The 24044-nt window shown below is 42.0% G+C and overlaps 1 protein-coding gene across 1 annotated transcript in view; it reads right to left on the bottom strand.

Moving 5' to 3' along the window:
• Positions 1 to 10381: 10381 nt before the first annotated feature.
• Positions 10382 to 24044, bottom strand: part of LOC131564221 (serine/threonine-protein phosphatase 4 regulatory subunit 1-like) — a 20985-nt gene continuing 7322 nt past the window's right edge. The window contains exons 7-20 of the mRNA XM_058814559.1: positions 23450 to 23557; positions 22259 to 22324; positions 21532 to 21690; positions 20878 to 21071; positions 20124 to 20545; positions 19229 to 19461; positions 18580 to 18672; positions 17904 to 18089; positions 17469 to 17630; positions 16776 to 16876; positions 15562 to 15682; positions 14932 to 15066; positions 14129 to 14270; positions 10382 to 13433 (exon numbers count right to left, since the gene is read on the bottom strand). Coding sequence (XP_058670542.1) covers positions 13282 to 13433; positions 14129 to 14270; positions 14932 to 15066; positions 15562 to 15682; positions 16776 to 16876; positions 17469 to 17630; positions 17904 to 18089; positions 18580 to 18672; positions 19229 to 19461; positions 20124 to 20545; positions 20878 to 21071; positions 21532 to 21690; positions 22259 to 22324; positions 23450 to 23557 — 2274 coding nt within the window. The 3' untranslated portion in view covers positions 10382 to 13281. The remainder of the gene's footprint in view (positions 13434 to 14128; positions 14271 to 14931; positions 15067 to 15561; positions 15683 to 16775; positions 16877 to 17468; positions 17631 to 17903; positions 18090 to 18579; positions 18673 to 19228; positions 19462 to 20123; positions 20546 to 20877; positions 21072 to 21531; positions 21691 to 22258; positions 22325 to 23449; positions 23558 to 24044) is intronic.

Here is a 24044-nt window from a genome sequence, read left to right as displayed (position 1 = left end):
AAACCAAAATAAATTCTTTGTCCAGCATCTGCAGTTGGACATTCCTGACTCTTATTCCAATGTCTGAATATTAACTCTGGCCTGACATTAAGGGTTTTGTGTTGTACATTCTATCATTTAAGAACTTCAGGAGATACTTTGATAGACACTAATTTGGGATGTGCAAAGAATATAATCTAAAATTTGAAGTAATTTCTTTATCATAAATCTGTCAGTTGTTATTTGTCCCATGTATTCAGGGTTTTGGTGTTATGTGAAAATACAAATCTGACTATTTTTTTCCCGACACTTCTAACATTTACATGAAAAAAATTTGTAGAAGTTGCAGCTGATAAAGTATTGCCCAGTCATCTGGCCCAGTTGTGAATCCTAAAGGTCATTACAGAATTATTGTATCACATTGTTATGTTTGAAACCTGGCCTTTAATTTGTGGAAATTAACCTATTTATTGGAGCCAGGCTGGGTACATAAATGCCACTGCACACTGTAAAATATCACAGCTCTCCAAGGTCAGGACAGTGTCAGTAAACTCTGCATGCAGAAAATGCTTCAAAACAAAATTAAATCACTTCAAAAGTGCAACAAAAGTCTAAATAATTTTAATTCTGTATAAAAGTGTTAGACCTGTGTTTCTGTACACGTCAGAGCAGAACCAAAATATGGGAACAAGATGGAAGTGTATTTAGATGTCTTTGATACTCCAACCAAAATTTGATTTGGGCTTTGCAAAGCTTCTGGGGAGCACAGGGAGCTGCTGAGCAACTCCTTGCTTGACAAAACTCTCAGAAAGCTGAAGCCATCTGGCCTTTAGTGTTGTTTTCAGGTAAACTTTGCTAACAGACTCATTTTACAGAGCTGTGGATGGCTCTTCAGAACTGCACACACAGAAATGTTACTGGATCTGCTACCCAGGCACCAGAGCCAGAAACAGGTCAGCCCCACATGTGCCACCAGGGATGTGTCCCTGCAGGTGCTCTCCTGGGTGTGATGAAATAACAGCAAAGGCTTCAATGGCAGCTGTTTTTAAGTTGAAGAACAATGAAATCAAAATTATCTTTTTCACAAGCACTCACTTAACAAACAACAAAATTGGGGGACAAAAACCTGGTGTTTTGCTTCACAATGTGTTCTTTTCCGTGCTGTTAGAACTGGCACAGAACTGGCACTTGCTATTTATAATTTCATTAATAAAAGATACTTTACCAGGAGCTCAGAGTCAAAAGATCGCTATTTATTTAAAAATGCATTTTACAGAGAAAAAGTTTTTTTATTAGATCATAGTTGCTGGTGATTCTGAGTAAGTAGCACTGCTTTGGTTGCAATCACCATACAAGGGTTGCTGTACATTTGGAAAGAGCCAAAGTGAAAAGCAGCCACAGCCTGTGCACAGACAAGTGATCCAGTGCCTAAAAGGGTTCTTTGAGAATAAACCTCAGTGCTCTGCATGAGACATCTCTGCAGTGACATCTGTGACACCCCAATGACACTCAGTGCAGCCCTAAAGCTGAACAACAAACTCCTGTTTCCAGCCCATCCCACTGGCTGCTCTCTCTGCCTGAGGTAACCTCAGTGCTGAGATTGTTTCCTTCCAAATCAGAGGATGTAGATTACATTTTTACAATTTTCAGAGACATAAAGCTCCCCATTCACACACATCATTCTCCTCCTTTAGTGAAGGATTATTTTTGGTTCCTTCCAGCCTGTACAAGGTAGCAAAGTAACAAACATTGATCTAACAGAGTCACTGGCAACCAGACCAGAAACCTCTGCTTCCCTGTGAAACCCAGCCCAGCCTCTCCTGCTTTAGGTTCCTCAGTGTTGTGTTTTGTTCCCCTTGAAGCCAAGCCCTTGTAGCAAGACAGATAAGGGCTGCTCACAGACTATTACCTTCTTCCTGACTCCTGTGGTTTTCACATCCCATCAAATTGTCATTTAGCTGAAAGCATGTCAGACCATTTCACAGGACCATACTGGAATAAATTTAACTGTACTGGAAATTGATGCTGGTGTGCTGTGAAACTGATTGGGTTGGAAGTGAACAAAACATTGTTCCTCAGTCATACGTGGAAAAGACTAATGGTATTGAGAAATAATTTTAAAACATAGTAACTCTGTTAACCTTATGTGTCCTGTTTTAGGTGAGCCACAGTGCAGTTCCAGATAAGATCTAGCTGAAATTTGAAAGTGATGGGTCAATATAATGTGCTTTTATTAATGGAAATTATACCTTGTGGTCACAGGTTGTGTATGTGGCCCAAGTGACTCTGAATTTAGCCCCTTTCCTCATATTATCCCCCTCACTGCTTTATCTGCCTCACTAAAGTGAAATAAACTAAAAATTCACTAAGTGTTGAAATAAACCTGCGGACTTCAAAGCACAAAAACAGACGCAACCATGAAGAAATAAACAGAACAAAGAATCTTCACTCCCCACCAGCACCCCACTTTCAGTTTGGTGGCTCCATTGACAGCAGCTTCCCTGGGTGCAAAATCAGATTTGCCGGTACCAGATTGGAATTAAATGTGAACACAATTCTTGTTAATCTAAGCTTTTAACCTCTCTAACAACAGCATCATTTAGAGTTCCAATACAGGACTGAAGAAGTGGCCATTTTCTCTGCTTCCTTGATAAAAGAAGGGCTCCCTGATAAAGGAAAGGCTCTTTATTCAGTCCATTTTGCTTTGTTTTCCCCAAAGATCACAAACGTAGAGAGCAGCCCCGCACCCAAACGAGCCACGGCAGCCTCGCCCCCAGCCCTGCACGCACATCTCTGATTTCTGTCTGCGGCTTTCCCAGCGATGCCTGCAGGCTGCCGAGTGGCACCCGGCTAATCCGCGATGCTCCAGCCCGACCCGAGCCTGACAAAGCCTTCGCACCTCCCGCAGCCCCTCCTCCTCCTCCCGAAGTGAGAGACGGGCGACGCTTTTATTCCTCACCGGGGAGCAAGACGAGCCCAGCTCTGCTCTGAATCTCCTCTGCTCGCTGACACGCGTCAGACACAACATTCTCATCCTTAAGAGCTGGAGCAAAACAAAAACAAAGCAAGAGCCCAAAAAAACCCAGTGAGCTCCAGTCCCTGTCTGGAAAAAATAAACAGCCATTATGCTCCTCTCGCCAGAGCCCAGCCACGTCCTTTGTTTGATGGAAGCTGGGTGATTTCTCTGCTCCATCTTGGCACTGCACAGGTTAATGAACAAACCCCACATATTTACAGTCTCTCAGGAGAAGTGAGATCCGACTGACTGCCACGTGAGGAAGCACGAAGGGACAAGGTTTATGGACGTGGAGATCTTCTCCCCCAGCTCATTCCCTCCCTGGCTGCGGTCACAGGCCAAGTTGGGAGCTCTCTGTGCCAACAAACCGGCCCTTGCTGCTTAAGGCCAAGGCCTGAGAAGTCAGGCTGGCTCTGCTGCTTCTGCACAGGACAATGGAGTGCAGGGGCAGTGGTGCTGCTGGGCCAGAGAACTCTGCTCAGGAGATGGGGCCTGAATATTTAAAGTAGGAAAATTCACTTTAATCTACAACTTTTGGGGGTCTTGAGCCAGGTGCCAGGTAAAGGGAACACACTGCAGTGTAAACTGGACAACAGCCTGGTTCCCAAAGAGCACTGCTGATGCTTTTGTTCTCCCAGAAGCTGTGTCCACAATAATTCCAGTTACTTATGTGCAAATGAGAAAAGCTCTTGCCATAGATTTACCCAAACCAGGTTTCTCACAATGTTTGTTTGCCCTTCTGTTTGTTTAAAGCAGGAGTTCTGAGCAAATCTGTATTTTACTGGGATAGCCACAAGCAATGGACAGCTTGAGCCTTACTCCTTCACCTTGGGCCAGAGCTGTTTAACTTGAGAGGGAACCACCTTCCTCATACTCAACAAATCTCAATTAAAATATCCTGCAGACACAGAATTCTACACTTAAAGGATTCACAAAGGAGAAAGAATTGCCTAAATCTGCTTTCCATTTTCCTTTATTTGCACTGTTGGAGTCACTGCTAGTCCATCCTCACCTGGCAGCAGTGACAGGCAGGACCTGGCTGGTTGTGCTGGGCAGCCAGACCCTGGCACTCCCTGGTTCTCACTGCTCCTGCTGGGGTTAACCAGCTGTTGAGAGTTTCGGGAACACACAAGACACCAAATTACATAAATACTGTGATTATTTGGAATGTGTTTTACATTCATCTCATGTGTGTGTTTGGCAGTGTTGGTGCACTTGTTTTGAAGCTGAATAAAGCACATGCAGAGTGGTCATGGATGTGTAAAAGCATCCAAATGTGAGAATGGCTCTTCAAACCTAGTGAGCCAAATCTTTCTCTTTTGGAGAAGGGCTCTGTAATGATGATTTACATATTTTCACCGTGGAAAAGTAGATAAATACACAGCATTGCCTTGTAAGCCTCCTGAACAGTCCCCATAAGGGCAGATGGCAAAGTTTATCCTATAGCTCAGGTTCCAAAATGTTGATTTGTTCACCTGGTCTTGCCCAAACCCCGTGAGACATGAAAATACAAATTCTTACAAGACTCTAGTCCCAGTTCAGGTCTCTCACAACACTTACAAAACAAACAAGCTTCACTTTCTCTCCTGATGACTACAGCCTTCCCTGAAAAATTACAGCTTTATTATGCATAATTCAATTTCATCAACTGCTTTTCTTTATTGTCCCTCCTAATTATGCACACATATACTTGTTATTTATTGCAATACATAAATTATGCCCCAAGCATAGCACAGAAGTACACACACATTTCTTATGCAAGAATAGAAAAATCAGCTAGGCCTATCAGGGATTTATTTACTCCCCTGTCCCATTCTGGATTTGTAGGTGTTTGTACAGATTCAGAAACCACATCTGAATTCTGTCTGAATTCTCCCCTTAGTTGAGGGGGGAGAATTCCCTACATTATGGAATTACCTGCATTCCATAATGTACCACACCAACTTTAAATGCTTTTTTATTTCTGAAGAACAAGGCCAGATGCACAGAAGTTTTTATGCTTCTGACAGCCCAATGATGACAACACAGTAACCCAATTTGTTGCCTGATTTTGGCTGAGAGGGGCTCAGGTCAGTGGTGTTTGATGTGCCACATGCAATACTTTTAAACTCTGGTCATGATTCAGGACTGCAGTCCAAATTCAGACTTTAAATGATGCACCACAGGATCCCTGTTCTCCACAAAGCTACAGAGGGAGCTTGGGCAATGAGATCTGAACTTTAGACTTCAAAGGTATTGTCTGAAATGAGTCCCTGTGGATAAACCCCTTCAGGGCAGAGCTTGCTCCTCCTGAGCCCACTTTGGCTGTGCTGACCACTCACCTTCCCTGCAAGAACATCTGCATACAGCAAACTAAGCCCCAAATGTCAGGTTTTTACCAGCACATATTGAACACCTATAGAACATAATTAATCTCAAGGGTACATTCCCTCTGCAGGGTGTCAGGAGAGCACAGAGTGCAGAGGCATCTGTGGCAATGAAGAATGTAATGCCTGCAGGTCTCCTTCTCCCCCAGAGGAGATTTGAGAGCCCCCTGTAATGGATGTTTATTTGTCTGTGGTATTGATTTGTTAATTTGTTACACACTAATCATTAATCAGCATCTGGTGCCCAGACAGTACAAGGGGTCACACAATGCAGCATCACCCACTGCCCTGCCAGGCCTCTCCAGAACCCTCAGATGCTAAAACACCAAACTTTCATTTCATAAAGGAATTGCCAACACTGCTCTGCAGTCCCTGGCTGAGCCCAGCCATGGGAGCTCTCCCCTCATGTCCCTGAGGTCACAGTTTGGCCAAACACGTGCAGAACATGCTTGGCTCATTACACATGTGCATATCAAATCCACACTCAGCAGCAAGGGAACACAAGACAATATATGGTAAAATACTGGGACTGCACTTCAAAGATCAGGATGCAATTCCAGGGACTCCCAGGGTGACTTTGGCCACAACAGTCCCTCCCCTGCTTCAGCTCCCATCTGTAAAAAGCAAAATAACCATCCCTCATCTTTACTTCATCCATCTTTGCAATTTAAACTCAGAGTTCTTTGTAGTGGTGTCTCTTTCTCAAAATACATCCAGCTCCCAGTACACAATGTCCTCACAATGTCCTCCTCAGAACAGCCTTATGAAAATGCATCCAAAAAATAAAATAAAAAGAACCATATAAAACATCTACTGATGAGATAAGACCACCAGCATAACAATGCAGTGAACAGCTGTAATCTGTGGGAGGATTATTTCTCTTTGCCACAAATGCCATCTATTTTTCAAGACAAGCTCTTCTCTTTCATAGATCAGGGAACTCAGTATCTGCAGACAACTTCCCTTCCCACCAGTATGGTTTTTAAAGGCTCACAGTAATTTGTGACATTAATTAGAAGACGTCACATTTTAATGACAAATATTAGTACTAGTCTGCTTGATTAACATAATTTATTTTTTCATTGGACATTTTATTCCAGATGAGCTGCTTTTCATCCATCCATATTTGCTGGGGGAAAAATGCATCCTGACATGCAATGTTAATGTGCCCTCTGAGTTGACCTCTTATCTCTTAACTTTTCATTCTCACCCCCCATTCTGTGCAGTGCCTGAAATGAGCTTTAGCAGCAGCTCCTGGTCAAGACTCTCATACATTGGAGCCCTGCCAAGGCTTTTGGGGTGTTTAGCACTGACTAAAGGTCTATTCCTATGACATACACATTTAAATTTAGCACTAAACTGGTGGGGAAGAAAAGAGAAAAATATGTAAAATGCCACTTTCTGACAAGCAGAAAATTAGAATTCATTCCCCTGAGAATTAAATGGACTTTTCTGCTTCCAGTCACTAACTATGACAAGGTTAACATTTTTCAGTCTAATGACTAAGGACATTAAGTGTGCATGTGAATAAGAAATAAAATTCCTGGAGGGTATTAGCTAAGTTGTGACAACAGCCCAAGCTGACAACAGAACTCTGAGGCTGCAGATTGCAGCCAACACTGATCCTCTGCTGAGAACCAATGGATACCACAACATGGAGGGCATCCTTCTGTCCTTATTCCTGCAACACCACCAAAATCACAGCAAGATCCACGCCTGGCTGGGGGCAGAGCTCATCTCAAAGGGCATCCAGAACATTCCCAGTACCCCAGGAAGGGCACCATGTCAATCAGAGGCCACAAACCTCTGAAAATACTCCAAAAATAAAAAATCCCAAGTGCATCTCTTACTTCCCCAAGGATTCTTTCCCCACTCCTGATTTAATTCTGATATGACACAAGGATTACGGTAGGAGATGAAGTTATTATTTGTGACTTGCCTTAGCTTCTGTCCTTCCCAGTTGTGTTTTCCCTGTAGCTCCTCACTGTCTGACTCAGCTGTGGCTTCCAGACAATAAAGGATTTCATGGGATGCAGCATAGAGAGCTCAGAGGAAGAGAGAAGTCTCTGTGTTATTGATATGCCCTTGATGATAGCATTAGGATACTGGAAATTATGGACTATTGGGAATCTGTCAGGGCATATGTAAAACTGGGGCACTAAAAGGTAAGATAGGAAAATTCTAATTTCAAATATCTTATTTCTTCAGTGAAAAATAAGTGCAAAAATTACATTTAGAGATACAGGTCAAGTTAGAGAAAGCCCTTTTAAACAGGGACAATTAATATGGATTCTATCAGAACAAATAAAAGCTGTGAGAACATCAATAGAATTCAACACAGAGCTCTCATTTTATTGTTTCTGCCTTTGATTTGGTTTCAAAAGCTGCTTGGCCACAACTAAGAAAAATCCAAACCTTACAATTTAGGGGAGAAATTAAATGTTTTAAAAAATTAAAATAGACATTAGGACTAAAAAGAAGGAAAGAAAACCAGAAGAAAACAAGTACTTTCAAAACCACAAAATCCACCTTTAGATTAGCCAACTGGAAGGATTCACCAATTTCTCTTTGCTTTCCTGTGGCTGTCAGGGCACTCATCAGTCCAAAGCAATCATTTTTTAATTTTTCTAGTCTGAAATCAGCGTGATGAACTATTAGGCAGCTCTGTAACAAACCATGTGTGCTGTAACATCAAAAGCTGGATTCTCCTCTCTCCATGTGCAAAGCACCAGGCACACCTCAGCCTGTGGAAGGTTTGTGCTTTGCCAGAGCAGCGTGAGGATTCCTGCAGGTTTGGCACCAGTGCGAGTGCTGCACCTGCCCTCCCCCAGCTCTGACCACATCCCACACCACTCTCACTCTGCACTCTCATTACTTTTGGTCCCTGGTCTCATTACCTCACACTTCCCTACAATAAACTGCATGAGCCACTCACCTGCCTGTAATCCTGATAAATCCAAATCATTTAAAATGAGTTTGTTACGTTCCTCTGCCCCTCCAAATTCCCCAGCCTTATTTTATGTCATCAGCATATTTCAGGCACTTTTGAAATTACATCCTGCTTGAGGTCACTGCACTCATTTTAATTCCACCCCCTAGCACATCAGTGCTTTAACTCCCTCCTGATTTATTTATACTGTTTATTATCAGAGCCCAATTCAATCAATAAAAGCTGGGATCCAAACACATGCACACGTTTGAATTATGCATACAAACACTCATCAGGGGACAGAAGACAACTGCTGTGGTCTAGATCATTCCTCTAACATCTGGCAGCTCATAGGTAAGGGGGCTCAGAGCCATGAATTTTTATACCTTGACTTCTGCTTGACCCCAGTGGTTGTTTGGCTACTGGAAACCAAATGAATTGAAATAGCATCAGAAATTCCATGGAAGAGGCTTGGCCAGGGGATCTCTGCATTTCTATCCCAAGCCACTATAACTGTATTTATGGCTTTCTGAGCTGACAGTTCCTTTATTAGCTCCTGTGCACACAGGAATTCCAGAAAAACACCAGCAACCCACAGCAGACAGTCATGTCAAGCAAATGCTGCAAACAGAACAGTGTACAGAGAACTGGAACCTAAAGGGAAACCAAAGCACAAACCTCAATTGCAGCCTGGCTTAGGCATCAAACCAACCCAAACAGGCTGCTGGAAGCAGAGTAGGAAATTAATAACTTCTGGCTCCCCTCTGCAAACCACCACCCTCCCCAAACCTTACTGGTCAGCAGATCCTCAGGCACAGCTCACTGCTGGCTTCTGCTTGCCTTTGAACACAGTTGGTGGTTACAACCCTACAGCACTGCAAATTCAGAAAATGAAGGCAGAGAATGTGTGGACATGCTACAGACAGACTGCCCTTGGAATTGTGTGCCCCAGTTCATCTGCAGTTCCATTTCTCTCAGTCCTTTGCCACCTCCTCACTGCTCTTCCCTCCCTACCATGGCTCCTTAGCAGCCATCCCTCATAAGCAATCATCCTCCCTGCTAATCACTCTTCTGAAAAGCTGTTTCTATTTCTTACTGCTCCAAGCTCTTGTGCCACAGCAGAGCAGCACAGGGAAGCATGGCCTGAGTGCTGGGGACTAAATCACAGCCCCTCTGCCCCTCCTCATCAATTTGACACTGACAAAATTCCCTCCTGAACCTTCTCTGGCCTAGAGTTACATGAATTCCTGGAGTCTCTCTGAAATCCTGTTTTAATATTTCACAATTTATGCACAGAGTATTTCAGCTTTTCTATCAATACATTTCTGCTTGGTAACTCCCAGTTTGAATGCTGACTGTGTTTTGCATAAATTAACTAAATTGCAGCTCTTCTGTTTCATTGGTACTTTTTGTCTGCTTCCATCAGGAACAATGTCAGGGAGATTGCAAGCTGACTACAATTCTCTTTCCTAAGCAAGAGGAAAACATGTAAGAGCCCAATCAGCACCAGTTTCCTGATGCCTGTTGGGCTTTATTGTACTCTGGCATTTAACAATTTCTGTTCATTTGGTTCACTTTAAGAAGGGAATGTAACAATTGCCACAGTGTTCTGAGCCTCTGGTGTGTATTGATAAATATGGAACAGGTGTAACAACAGCTTCTTTTTCTTTCTCCTTAGAAACTCCCTGAGCTAAAAAGTTGTTTGTGCAATGCCAAAGCAAGAACAGAACTCTGCTGCCAAGCTCCACCACTCAGCTTCCAATGGAGATGTGCAACAGGCTGGATGGAGTTCACAGGTGAGACAAGACCAAGCTTGGTGTGAAGCTGCCAGGAACACAAAACTCTGCTCAGGTGCTGCCTGAGGCTTCCCTGCAAGTTCCATATCCCTACAGGTAGAGAAAGTTCCATCAACTGATGGCAGATTTTAAAGATTCTTTTACTACACAGCACAAGGAATTCCACATTCAGCCCTGGTTTGGCAGACAACAGTGCTTCCACCCAGGAGAGGTTTCATTAACCAAGAAATGCACTCACATCTCACCCACAGCAAAAATCAGTTACCACAAGTTGGTTTATAAAACAGTCACAGGATTTATTGAGATAAATACAAATAGAAAGTTACATAGATTCTTTATTCTGACAAATGGGTGACACTTCCAGAGTGTCCCCACTTAACTGGGCTCTGAACACCACGGTGTAGTGACACAGCTGCCACATGCCCATCCCACCAGGGCCACAAGGAGGCTCAGACCTAAACAACACGACCAACATGCTTTGGATCACAAGTGCTGGCTCATTCCCTACAGCATCCCAGCAATATTGCACCAACTACTGTTATTGTCATGTTCCTTAGCTGGAAATGCTGAAAAGTGATATCCTTACTGCTGCTGTGCAAGTGGATGGACTACCTAACTTTGCTCCACCTGACTTTTTAAATACATATTTTTGCATAATTTAAACAACCCAGAGAACTGCACGTGAACACACTCATTGCATACATTTGTCTAGACAAGACATAAAGTGCAGCCTTTAGTCATGCTGAAATCATTTCTAGTTTAAAACTAAACCAAAAGGACAAACTTGCAGAGGGTAAATCTGGGTCACAGACCTGCACATTGTCTACAAAAATCCCATCCCAGAGCTATGCTGGCCCCCATTAGGACATGCAACTGTGGAGTGTAACAGGAGGTTTTAAACACCTGACTGAAATCACCTCGTTCAAAACCAACCTGAATTTGGGAGCCAGAGAGGTACCAAAATATTGTTAAAAAACAAAGAACTTTGTTCAGCTTTTAGTGAACTTTTATAGCTGGTGGCTTACCCTTGACACACATCCTAGTTAAAAACTCCTACTGAACACTAACCAAACATGCTAAACCCTATGGAAGCTTGTGTTTCCCAGTGGATTATTGCAAGTCAAGGAATTATTGAAGGTGATCTGACAAACAGCAACCTGGCTTGGGTTAATGTTCAGGGTATTTCATTTATATACAGTTATTTCAAACATACTTACATATACACACACTTAAAAAAATCTCTTCAGTGCTGAGAAATTTAATGAACTGATAATAAAAAACAGAAGTGAAACCTTGTCAGAAAGGCTTTAGAAAATCTGAACTGTTAGAAAATATCAGTATAATGCCAGCATTAGGAAAAGATATTAGAACTAGAAAAAATTAATTTGAGGGGTCTTTTTGTTAAGAAATTGTAATCATAAAAAGTCTGTACTGAAGAAGCATTTGTTTTAAATTATAAAAAAACTGTAAAAAATTAAATGTAGAATATTGCAGAGTTTACACTGTTTGCTGCAATAGCAGTGGTGTATTTCTGCCTGCAACTTCCAAACAGCATTTTGTGATCTTTCAAGACAAACATTTGCTACAAATACTGTACATATTATAATACATGACTGGTTAACTCACACAAAAGTGAGCCAGAAAATACAGAACCCAGCTGAGGAACCTACTCACTGTATTGCCACATTCAAACAAAACCAGAACAGGTATTTCTGAAAACCTTCCCCCATGTGAACTACTTACTATGGAACATGAAATAAGGGTGAATATTTACAGGTCTGCTGAGGAGAAAGGACTCTGCTCTCAGAAAGAAAGTAACTTATCACATGAAAGCATTTCTTTAGTGTTTAAGCATTAGTTTTTGAGCTGGACAAAGTTTCAATCCACAATAAAAAAAAGACTGTTTTTTTTCCAGGACCCACATTATTGCAGATTTGGGATCCAAAAGAAGACAGGGTCCAGCAGAAGTATAGGCTTTACAATTTTTCTGAGGCCAATTTGACTAACACAATTCTGCTCTTTCTTCCAAGCCCCTGTTCCAACAGACAGGAGCCATCCCACTTCACCTCACATGTCTGACTTGGTGTTTGCCCCAGAGCTTGCCCTACAACCCACAGAGGCTGCAGAGCCAACTGTGGCACCACCTTTCCCCTGAACATTTCCCCACTGGGGTTTTGCAGAATTTAGAGCTCCTTTGTTTCTTAGGAGAAGCTGTTTGGGGTTTAAGCAGTGGGCAGGTTAAAAGGTGTTTGTTAAATGAGGTGTGCATGTAGAACACAGACCCAGGCCTGTATCTCTCTGTAATTCCCTTGTACAGCTCCTGGTGCAGAACTGAATCTCTCCACTCAAGTGACCTTTGCTGGGGCAGAGGAGGAATTTTCCACTTAGGAGCTCTCCATTCTGCCTGCTCCTGGGAGAGGCAGCAGCAACAAAACCTGACCTGTAACACCTGCAAGGGCACTCAGAAATGTTGCTGTTATGATCTGTTAGCACTGTAAGGGTATAGCTCAGAAGGAACAAATTAATGGAAACCTCACAATATACAAAGAATCTTGAGCTCTCTGAAAAGTATCACACACAAAAATGACCAACCAATGCTTAATTCTAGTAGTGAACCTACTTTAAAAAATGAAATGATTTTTGAGTTATTCCCACTGATACAGAATTAAGTTCTTCATAATTTTTTGTTACAATTCAAAACTATTCACATATATACACTTTTTTTTCAAATAAATGCAGTAGGTGGAACAGTACAAAGATTATAATAAAAGTGAGGAAAGAACAGCTTCAGGTAAGTTTGCTACAATCAGGTTTTAAGATTTAGCAATCTTTTTAAGCTTATAGCAAACTTGTACTAACAGAAATATTTTGTTAAAAAATGAAATGTAAATTCCAATTATGCTTAAACACAGAGTATGGTGTAAGACTTTACAGACAGTACTGAGGTGCAGGTGAGGTCAGAGTTATCACCTCCATTTATAACGGGAAAACCAAAAGGAAGGAGTTACTCACAGGAATCAAACACACCGCTGCAGATGAAACAAGGTCATGAAATGGAGACTGCAACATTTCTCAACACCCCCTTTCCTGCTCAAATAGGTAACAAAACCCACCTTGTCTGTCCTCATTACTCACACTAACAGCAACTAGGTGAAAAACCATCCTGCTGTTCAGCCTTCACTGCACAACAACTCCTTATTGTTTTTCAATGGTGATATTGTCCATGTTATCCTGTTTCAGTTTTATGGTGGCAAAGAAAGACACATCTTGATCTCTGTCAGACTGCAGGGCTAGAATGGTTTCTTCTGCAGCTTCTAGATGAGGATTGCCAACACTTTTAAAATAAGCTGGAATAAGGGGAGAAAAAAGACAATTTAAATCAAATCCAAAGGAATAAACCCTAGAGCATAAGTAGTGCAGAAATACAGAGAATGCCAAAACCATCTGAGGCAGTTTATCCAGCTTACAGTCTCCTTACAGAAACCACAGGAAACTAAGGAAGCTGACAGATAAAGAGAAATATGCTGCTTCTGATTCATCTTATTAGCTACTTAAATACTTCTAAGATAAACTTTTTTGCCAAGCCCTAAATAGAAATGTATCAATGAGCAACAGGAAACTGCTACTGTACAACACATTCCAAACATTTTCCATACTTTATTCTGACAAAAAGATAGGAGATTTCTGTGCTTCTTCCTCTGAATAATCAGAGGGCAGGACAGAAATTAGATCTGAGATTCACCAGAAGAGCCCAGATGGGTGTTCAGGAGGCTGGACCCGCAGGCAGAGCTGCCGCGGGCGGCTCGCGGGGCCGCAGTGCCCCCGTGTGGGGCCGCTCGGCACCTGCAGCCCCCTCGGGATGAGCGTCCCATCGCACCTTCCGGGGCTGCAGAGCCACTGCAGCACTCTCAAATCTGAATCTAAATCCTAGATTTCAGTGCGTGGCTCTGTTTTACAGCCTTGCACCGACTGAGCTGCAAGAGCTGTGCTCCAGAGGAGAGCCCGAGGTGCTGGATCTTTCCAAGGGAATGGAGGACCACACCTTTCTCCAGCAGTGTCTGCCTGAGAGCCTTGGCCAGCAGCACCCTGACGTTGGGCACAGGATCTGATGCAAGGCTTAGAAGGCTGGGGAGTAAGTGTTCAACAAACTGGTCCACAGGCATGCACTCCTCTTCTACTACAGCCTATGAGAAAAACACAGAACAGAAAAAGCAAGATTTATGTTAAAAATACACTATTTGCCATTCCTTCAGTTTCTTTCCACCTTGTCCTTAATTTGGTCTGTTAAAAAAGCTCTGAATGAGAACACCTCACCCTGTGTCTCACCATTTTGAATTTCAGCCAAAGATAGGCCAGAAAGAGCAGATTAATTTCTTTCAAGAATGTTTTAAGAAATGCTGCTCTCTTGCCTGTCATCACCCTTTTCCCTTTGAATGCCCAACCCTTGCTCCTCACTGCTACCCAAGTAAGCATTTTTGGTTTGGAGGGGGTGAGTGGTGGCAGTAAAGAGGGAAATGGCTCCTGGCATCCAGCACCTGTTGGTGGTGTGAGGAGCTCTTGTGATGATCCTTTAGCCTAACATTTGTTTAATCCTTGGCCATGCATCTCTGTTTGCCTCTGGGATAGCAGATATTCCAAGGACTAGCTGTGGCAGCTGGAAGCACAGACCCAGACAGGGATCCAGCCTGGGCTGGGACAGCCAGATGCCAGCACTGAGACCACACTGACTCTGACCAAACCAAAAATAACCAAAAAAAACTGTGAGTCAAATTCCAGCTTTGCCCACATGCTGCAAAGCCCCAAATTTAATGTACACATAGAAACACAGAGAGACAACATTCCAACCTGACAAATGAAGGCAAAGGCTTGTCTCCCAACCCACTTGGAGCAGTGGCGAAACCGCACCACGAGCTCATTGATGAAATTCAGTCCCAGGGCATTGGCACTGTTGGCATAGAACTTCTGCAGTATTGCTACAACCTGTGAGCCAGAGGAATGGGAAAAGGAGGGGAACAAAAAGAACAAATGAAACTTCAGCCCTTAGACTTAAAAAGGCATCATTTCATTTGAATTCTACAAGGAACACCGTATTCAATGTAGTCAGCTCTGCTTGTAGGCTTCATAACAAATTAAATTAACTCTGAGGAAAGATCAGTAGTTGGTTGTTCTGTGTTTTGTTGTGGTTTTTTTTTTCCATAGAATGGAGGAAGGTTTTCCAATTCACATATACTGGCTTTCATTCACTTCAAAGGATTTCTCATTCACATACAACCACAGAGAAAAATTTCAGTATCTGTGGCAGTCAGACAACTCAAAATATTTTATAAACTTTCCACTTCACTTTTTTCCACATTGATTCCTGTGTTTATCAAAACATCCCTATTCACACTACTGTCTGAAAACACAATGATTTCAGGTACCCTCTGCAGGACCATTTTGCTGCTCTCCTGCCAGGAAGTGAACTACATCCCCTACCAGTTTGAAGGAGATCCACCGAACTTCTGACACTTTATCAGAGCACAGAGTCAGTGCAATGTGCCTTAAGTAGTCATAGACATCATTGGGGTTGTAGAGCTCCAGGATCAGGATCAGCTGCCTGGAACACAAAGGAAACCATCACTGTACCAGGTGCAGCACCAGCCTGCTGCCATTCACCAGCCCTCACAGGTGGGGAAGGAGCACCAAAGCACCAGGGTTACTACAGAGCCCTTGGGCAGTTTGTTCTTCTCTTCACTTGTTACAGGCACAGGCTTTAATCCATCAGGGAGGCCCAGAGAAACTGTGATCCAAACACATGTACCAGTGTATCAACATTAGCCAAAAGAATAAGGAAAAGCTACAAACAGAAGCATGAGAAGCCTTTTCCAGCTTCAAACAATTACCCTGGACATTCTTGCAAAGCAGACGCTGAATATTTACCTCAGTGTAGAAATCTACATTTCAGAAAATAATTCCTATCACAGAACCACCCAGAACTCAGTCCAGCCACAGAAGCAGCAGCCACACAGAGCCCAGGCAGTGGCAGCTCCCCACCAGGGCTCAGGGAGCTGCTGTGTAACTTCTGTGCCACTGAGAGTTTGTTGTGCCAAACTACAAAGGGAGAGCAAGTCCTCAACAGGCCAAACACAGCAACAAAATAAACAAAGATCAGACTTCATCTGCAAACTATGGCTACAATGGTGCTGCAAATATCTACAGGGCTTGTAGAAAAACAACTGCAGGATGTTAATCTACTTCTGTTTATATACCTAGTCTTATAGAAGTACCAAAAAAAAAACCAAACCAACCTATTTTTTAAGAACTGATTTTTCTTTCCTACACATTAAAAACATTTTTACATGCATGTCACTAATTTTTGCAAGAGTCTTGAACTAATAAATTCTCACTGAATACTATCTATCACATTGTCATATTTCATCAGCTGCAAGTGAACCAGATCTCCATTTTAGTAAATCACAGGCATTTTAGTCATACATTACAACACAACTCATGAAGAAAAAAAAAAAATCAAAAATCCCAAACACCCTCAACTCCCCCCAGATAACCCTAACAGCCAGTGGCTTTTTCCTTCCTAAAGAAAGGTTGTGAACTTTTAGCTTCTAATCTAGATGTGCTAACTTCTGAATGTAATTACTTATTTCCAAGTTAGTAATACAGATTAAAAATCAGAAGTTAACAAAATTACATACTCTGCCAGCTCGTAACGAAACCTCCAGTTCCTGCTGTTATCAGTCACCACAAATTCTTGCAGCTGGTAAAGATACTCCCTCCTTTTGTCTGCATGAAGTAGCTAAAGGAAAAACATTACTGGTATCAAACTGATAAAACTTCAGACTTGCAGTTCTCTGGTGTGTCACTATTCACACCAATGTGCATTTTCCTACTTGAAAGCCAGTGACCAATCACAAGGTGCTCCCTAAAAGCTGTGCACAGTCAGCTGAGTGCCTGGACACACACAAGTGACATCCAAAGCACAAGAAGTCATCCCTTCAGCAACACCCAAAGCACCATCTCTGGATATGAGAGTGAGGAACCAAAAGCTGAGGATCTGTGTGCATTCCACAGCAGCCCACCAGGATCTGCTCTCTTCTCTCCCAGCCCCAAACACAAATTGCTACTGGGCCAATTCTCCCAGTTTACAACAGGCAGCAGCACTTACAACCACATTTACAAAGGGTTTTCAGCTTGGTATTTTGTTGGGATATGGAGAAAAGAGAAGCAAGGCACATTAAAAGAAGGAATCGAGGCACACACACAAAATGGTAGCATGGTGAAAAACTAAACATTGATTAGATACTGAGACATGCACAGGTCATTCAAAACTCTTCATAAAATGGAGTCAGAAAAAATTTCATGTTGAGAAATTTATTACATTTTCCTACCTTCAGAAAGTCATAGAGGTGTTTGAGGACACCGATTCGCACTTCATCCAGGTCTTTCAGGAAGCCATTGAAAATTGGCACCAGATCAGCAGCTGTGAGCTGATCCCCCAGGATCACAGCCAGCTCGTGGATGGAGAAGGCCAGAGTGCGCCGCACCTTCCACTGCAAACGGGCAGCAAGGGAACCGTGAGGCACCAGGACTACAACAAACAAGCTTTTCAACTACCCCTGGGTGAGGGCTGAGAGCAGGACAAACAGGGCTAGGAGAAATGTTAATCATATTTATGAAGTCTGCTTTAAATCTGGAATTTTGTATTTTTAGTGCACATTTATTCCTCTATATGAAATTATGTGATCTTATAACTACAGTACAGACTGAAGAAAAAAATCTCCTCCTCAAAATTCTGATTTTTGTTACAAACTTTTTTTTCTTACCTGTACATCTGAAGCCAGTGTCTCGTAGGTGTCCTTGAGGCAGTGCCAGTTCTGCCTGCCCAGTGTCAGGGCCACCCCAGGCAGGCTGTAGGCACAGTGCTTGGCAATCTCAGTGTCAACAGTCTGGGCCCGAGCAGGGTCAGTCATGGACAGGTACTGGTCCAGTAAAGGCTGGGGGATGATGTCCTACAGACAGACACACTTCCATTTAGGAGCAGAAAGAAAATACAGCTGCTGTGCTACAGTTCTACCCATCAGCCAGCACCAAAACACAAGAGACACAGCACCCCCTGTGTGTTACCCTCACCAAGGGTACATGGCTCCAGTGGTTATTTATCCTCTCGTCAGGACAGAGCAGTCAGCAAGGAACAGTCATTACAGCTTTATCAACACCTTGCACCCACCAAGCTCAAAGTTCCTTCTATGGTGATGCCAAACAGAGAATCAGTGACAGAGCAGACACTCAGTGCCTACCTTGCTTGCACAGGTTGCCTCTAAGGCACCAAAAAGGCAACAGAATGTTGCTAATTTTCCCATCTAAACCAGGGCTCTCCTTGAGTTCTGGAGCATTCCTTCACATTCTGCAGCTGATCCATTGCACAAGGTATCACTGCTTTAAGGGTAAGATGAATTACTCCAGTACTCCACTAAATCCATTAGATGCCATTTTAATCACCTGTAATTTTGACTTGTCATCTTCAAATGGTGGATTATTTTCTTGCTCTTTCCTCAAAAAGACACTGGTTCCTCTGTGTTTTTCCTCTGAGTCCTGTAAAAGAAGGTACCAGGTAGTGAAATGAAGGAGATTTGGTGGTGTTTGGGCTATTTCAAAGCATCACAGTGCAGAACAGAGCTCAGATTCAGAACAGCCCTGCACAGGCAGAGCCTTGTTCAGTGTGTTTATGTAAGTACAAAAAGACAACAGTTGCACACTGAGGCAAACAGACTGTAGCAGCAACAAGGGCAGCAGTAGTTAAGGTTTACTTCTAAAGAAAGCAATCTAACATCTCAAACCTAACATTCATACACATTTTGGATGGTTACTTTTAAATAGTTTTTATTCTTGAAATTAACTTAAATTATATTCAACAGAATTTAATCAGAAAAAAATCTTGCACAAGACTACTGCAAATCTTTACCTCCTGGGTCATTTGTGTGCAAACAGAAATGATAACCCTTAATGGCTTTTCTTTTGTTAATTAGAGTAAGTAGAATGTGATAGCTTGGTCTAGTAATGTTCAAAGGCTTTGGATCAAAAGTGGATCAGTTATGCCAGGACTACATAACCCCACACAGCTCAGACATGGAGCACAATGTGTACTTACTGTGCTTTTCAGCACACTGGTGCTTGACTGGTCACTGATGTCACCCTGGGAGGCAGGGGATGAAAGAGTGTTCCCCTGCACCTGCTTGCAGGCAGCATCTGAAACCACTGTTTCATCCAAATTCATTTTGTTCTGAAGATTGTCACCACTTTCTTCCATTTTTTTGGTGTCACAGTCACCAACAGAATCAAACTGAGCAGCTCTGAGAGCAGCAGACAGCACTTGGACCTGAGCTGTAGAAAGCAAAAGCTGGTTATTTAGTCTTCTTTCTGCATTTAAAGGCATTAAACTTGTAATTAACTCATCTGAAAAGAGAAAAGGTAGCCCAGTAGGAGCTGCACACAAATGCTGTATTAGCAAACCTTTGCTCTTGGAAAGAAAAGGCATTTTACTGCAGAGCACTCCAGAGACTTGGTGAACACAAGAAACTGAGCTGGCTATGGATGACAAGAAGGATTTGGTCCATGAAGCACAGATCCCACTATCAGGCCAAAGGGCCTGTTTCAGGTGGGTAAGGAGGAAGAACTGAAATGAGGGCCATTCTCAGTCAGCCAATATTAGATGAATTCAGCTTGTAACAGGTAGCACTGTCCCTAAACCCACAGTATCTACAGTACTCAAAACCTGTTAAAACTGTCTTTAACAAGCTGTTTTCCCTTTTGTCTTTAAATCAATTTATTTTTATGCAAACAGAAGCCAGGAACAATTCCCCAGTTACTCTAGAAATAATTTAGGTCTTATGAAAAAAGCTGTTACACAACCTTCTACTATAATTTACTACTCAAGGTAGGTTCATCACCCTATGAAGATCAAGCTAATTAAAATGCAGTCCAGTGTTTTGTAAAGGCCAGAAAACCTGCTCAGAGAAAACACAGTTTTACTGTCAGAGTCCCACCTTGAACATCTGGATCATCTATGTGCTCCTGTAAGCTTTCTAGAACCTTTTTTATTTCATTGCTAGCAACACAGTTATTGCATGGCCCAGAGCAGCCATCGCTGTGCTTGTCAGCCTTGAACTGCAGCAGCTCCAGGTCCTGACTGATGTCGGGCAGAGGAGGGCGCCAGTACAGGAATGTGTTAAACACGTCCTCGGCAGGCGGCAGCCCCGGAACACTGCTCTCCTTCGTGCCTTCAGAGCCACCAGCAGCAGCTTTGTCACCCTGACACAAGCCAGACACATCTTCTCCTGGGCTGGCACAACAATCTGAACTTTGTTCCAATGAATTTTTATTTAGGTCCTCAGAGAGCTTTGTATGAACTTCTGCTGAAGTCCCCAAAGTCGATGATTCTGGTTTGATTTCCATTGGTTGTTCTGAGCTAGAAACAAAGTTATTGAAAGTAAATTTTAAGTACTCTGTAACAAGAAGTTTTCAGTTAAATACTTCATAAAAGACAGCAGCAACAACAGAAGCTTTTCTCTCAAGAAAGACAATTTGCTACCACTATGCTTTACTTCACTAGTTATCCCTTTGCCCTCCTGTGAAGCCAAAGTGAATTTTTCAATAATCTGGTTTACACTCCAATGGGTGACCTCACTCTTCAGACCTTTTCTGGAACTGCATTCTCAAATTGAATTTTTATCTTTGCCAAACAACAAAACCCACTTTTTTTAACCCCTTCCACTACATCCCATCTTTCCCAGGATTTACCTGGACAGTGCAGCATTGGCACTGGAAGACATCACAGTGATATTGTTGCTTGGCTGACAGGGATTGGAATTCACATCTTGTGCTGGTGGTCGGATACTCAGTGTCCCATCCTCTCGAATGTACAGACCAGCACTTGAAGGGTTTGCAAAGGTAGAAATAAATGGGCCAAGAGACTGAAAAGCAGCCTGACGAACCTGTGGTGGTGTGAGAGCAACAGTCAGGCTTCGTGCAAGTCTCACAGAGTTGAAAAATCTAAATTTGGTGCAATTTTTAGTAAGAATCAATGTGTTCTTAATATAACAGCTTCATTTAATACCAGCTATAACCAATTACCAAGTAAGTGCCACTTAAGCAAAGGGTGATACACTATGCATGTATCTACAATCACTATACAGAAATCTTTTGGGAGTTATAAATTTGAAGGACATCTGTTTACTTCAACTCATCTATTTAACACAAGCAACCTTTTCTCAGAAGAGTATTTAAATTCATAAACTGTTGAGAGAGAGAAAACAAACTGTCTCATTAGAGATTAGTTTTTAGCACATGAAGCTCTGATCTCAGCAAATGCACTTCAGAGCACTACTAAATGTGTCCATTATTTGTTTAGGATGTGCCTGGGAGGAGGCATCCAGCCCAGAGGGAGTTACTCACCCATCTGCAGGTGTCACTGATCAGGCTGATGAACAGTGGGGACAGTTTGCTCCTGCGAACCTCTGGGGACGTGGTGTAAGACACTGCCATAAAGCATTCAGCACAAGCCTTCCTCATTCCCCACACACTATCAGAACACAGCTCAAAGAACTTGGGAATCTGCCAAAAAACACCAATCCAAAACCAATTGAAGACTAAACAAAGACTGCAGTAATATCAAAGTATTTGTTTGAAAACTGGAGACAATAAGTAAAGAACAGAAGAAACAGGGACAGGTTAAATGCATACACTAATTAAAGGAATTGGAAAAAACCCATCTGTCTGTCACTTACTCCATTAGGAATATGTACACAACTATTTGCAGAAAGGAAGAATAGAAAGAATTATTAATGGCCAATTTTCCCTGAAATCATAATTGAATTGATGATCATCTAGTTCAGGAAAAAATAAAAGTGGTAATTCTACAACATGTGTGCATACATAAATATATGTGTATATATATATATCTGCTGTCAATTACATTGTTAAACATGTTTTGCAAAGGAAGAACTTTGCATTTATCTTAATTCCCAGTTTTGCTGTGTAATTGCAACCAAGGCCTTAGCCAAATCCATTAAAAAATGCATGCACACTGATTAATTTATAGAGAAGACAATAAAGGAACTCATTATTAAACTTTCTGAACTGAGAAATACAGGTCTTGCAAATTGATTTGGTTTTTACATACCAGCAGTCTTTCAGTGGCTTCTTGCCCAACTGCATTACAGATGTCACCAAAATTAGCTGCACAAATCTAAGAAATAAAAAGTCATTAATAACACTGTGTCTCTTTCAAGGGCATTAGTTTGATTATCAACTCCACCATGCATTATTTATCCCATCAAACAACTGCACATGTTTTGACTCTTCCAATTTCAGGCCTGTAACTGCGTCATGTAATATTAACTCATCCAAACAAAGAGTCACTGGAGCAAGTGTCCATACACCACATGCCTCTGGGATCAATAGCAATAAAGGTTTCTGCATGAGGAGAATCATCTGCTCCAGTAACCACCAGAAGGGACAATAAGCCCCCATGAAAGTTTAAATCACTTTGAGCAACAGCTGTCAAACCCAAAGCAGGCCAGAACATGATACCAGGGTCAGGACTTAGGTGTACTGACAGCACTACCCTGGCTCAAGGTGGCTTAAGTGCTTTGCTGAAGCAAGGTTTAATCAAGGTCTCGAGTTCGTGCCATTTACAGGCCACTACAGAGCTCTCATTAAGGCAAAAGGGACATCCCCTCAGAAAAAGATGTTGGCAAAATCTGAAATCATTTAAGATAGAGCTGTGTTCATACACATTTTAGTCACTCCCTGTGCTTATTTAGAAGGCACTAAAAGCAGCTCAAATTCCAGCAAGTGCAGCTTATATTGCAAACCAAGCTGCAGCTTGGTGTGACCCTTAAGTCTACACAACTATTTTAATACTTCTTATGCTACAAGTTTCCTTTTGAACTCAAACATGAGTTAAAGTAAGTCTTACACTTTGGGGATTTCTCCTTTCAATAATAACAAATTTCTTTTTAAAGGAAGGATTTCTCAAATGTCCATTACTTCTGAATTTTGAAATAAGATGCTAGAAATTATAAAAGTTGCTACTATCCTATAATCAAGCACAGCAGCTTACAAAAAGACATTGTGCAAAACTATTAAATGTGCAAGACCAGTTATCAGTTTAACTACTGGACCCGACCTACTGGCCAAAGTCTGTTCCTTACTGAGGCACAGAAACTAGAACCATGTCAATAAATCAAAACTTCTCTTCCAGGTGCTTTGAAAGTCCATCAAGTAGAGTTATAACTAAGCTATGCAGGAAAGCATTTGAGCAGCAGCACAAACTCATTGTCAGGTGGTTTAGGGCTTGACACACACCAACCTTTCGGACTTGGAACAATTTCCCATCACTGCACAGCTCACAGAAACGAGGGAGCAGCATGTGCTCAACTGTTGTTCTGCTCAACATTGAAGCCATTTTACAGATTATCTGAAAATCAGGAAAGGAATATGAGTAAAGAGAAGAACATTATAAAGCTTTTAAGCACAGCCAAATATTCCTCCTAAAAATTACCTCAGAGAGCAAGACAGTGATTACAATCAAACAGATGAAACTGCTACACATTATTTGTATTTCCATACACCTGTTTTATGTAAAGCACAAACACAGCTTTACTTTCAATCATTATATGCCAGAACATAACATTTCTGCATTTAACTCCTTGTCTTTTTTATCTGATTTAAATAGACTTTTTATTAATAGATTTGTTTTCAAGGTGTTTGCAATGTGCAAACACTGGCATTTTGTATGAAGAAAAAAAGCTCCATTGCACTAAGGATCTTATAAAAACCACATTCTTGGAGCATATTAGAAACATCCCAAGCTTCAGCATGCAATAAGAGATTGGTCTTTAACAGCTCAGATACTTAAAGTGCACAGTCCCAGCTCTATAGGCTCAGATACCACAATAAAATAG

Source organism: Ammospiza caudacuta, chromosome 15, assembly GCF_027887145.1.
Source record: "Ammospiza caudacuta isolate bAmmCau1 chromosome 15, bAmmCau1.pri, whole genome shotgun sequence".
Classification (NCBI taxonomy): Eukaryota; Metazoa; Chordata; class Aves; order Passeriformes; family Passerellidae; genus Ammospiza; species Ammospiza caudacuta.
This window is presented reverse-complemented; position numbering and strand designations above follow the sequence as displayed.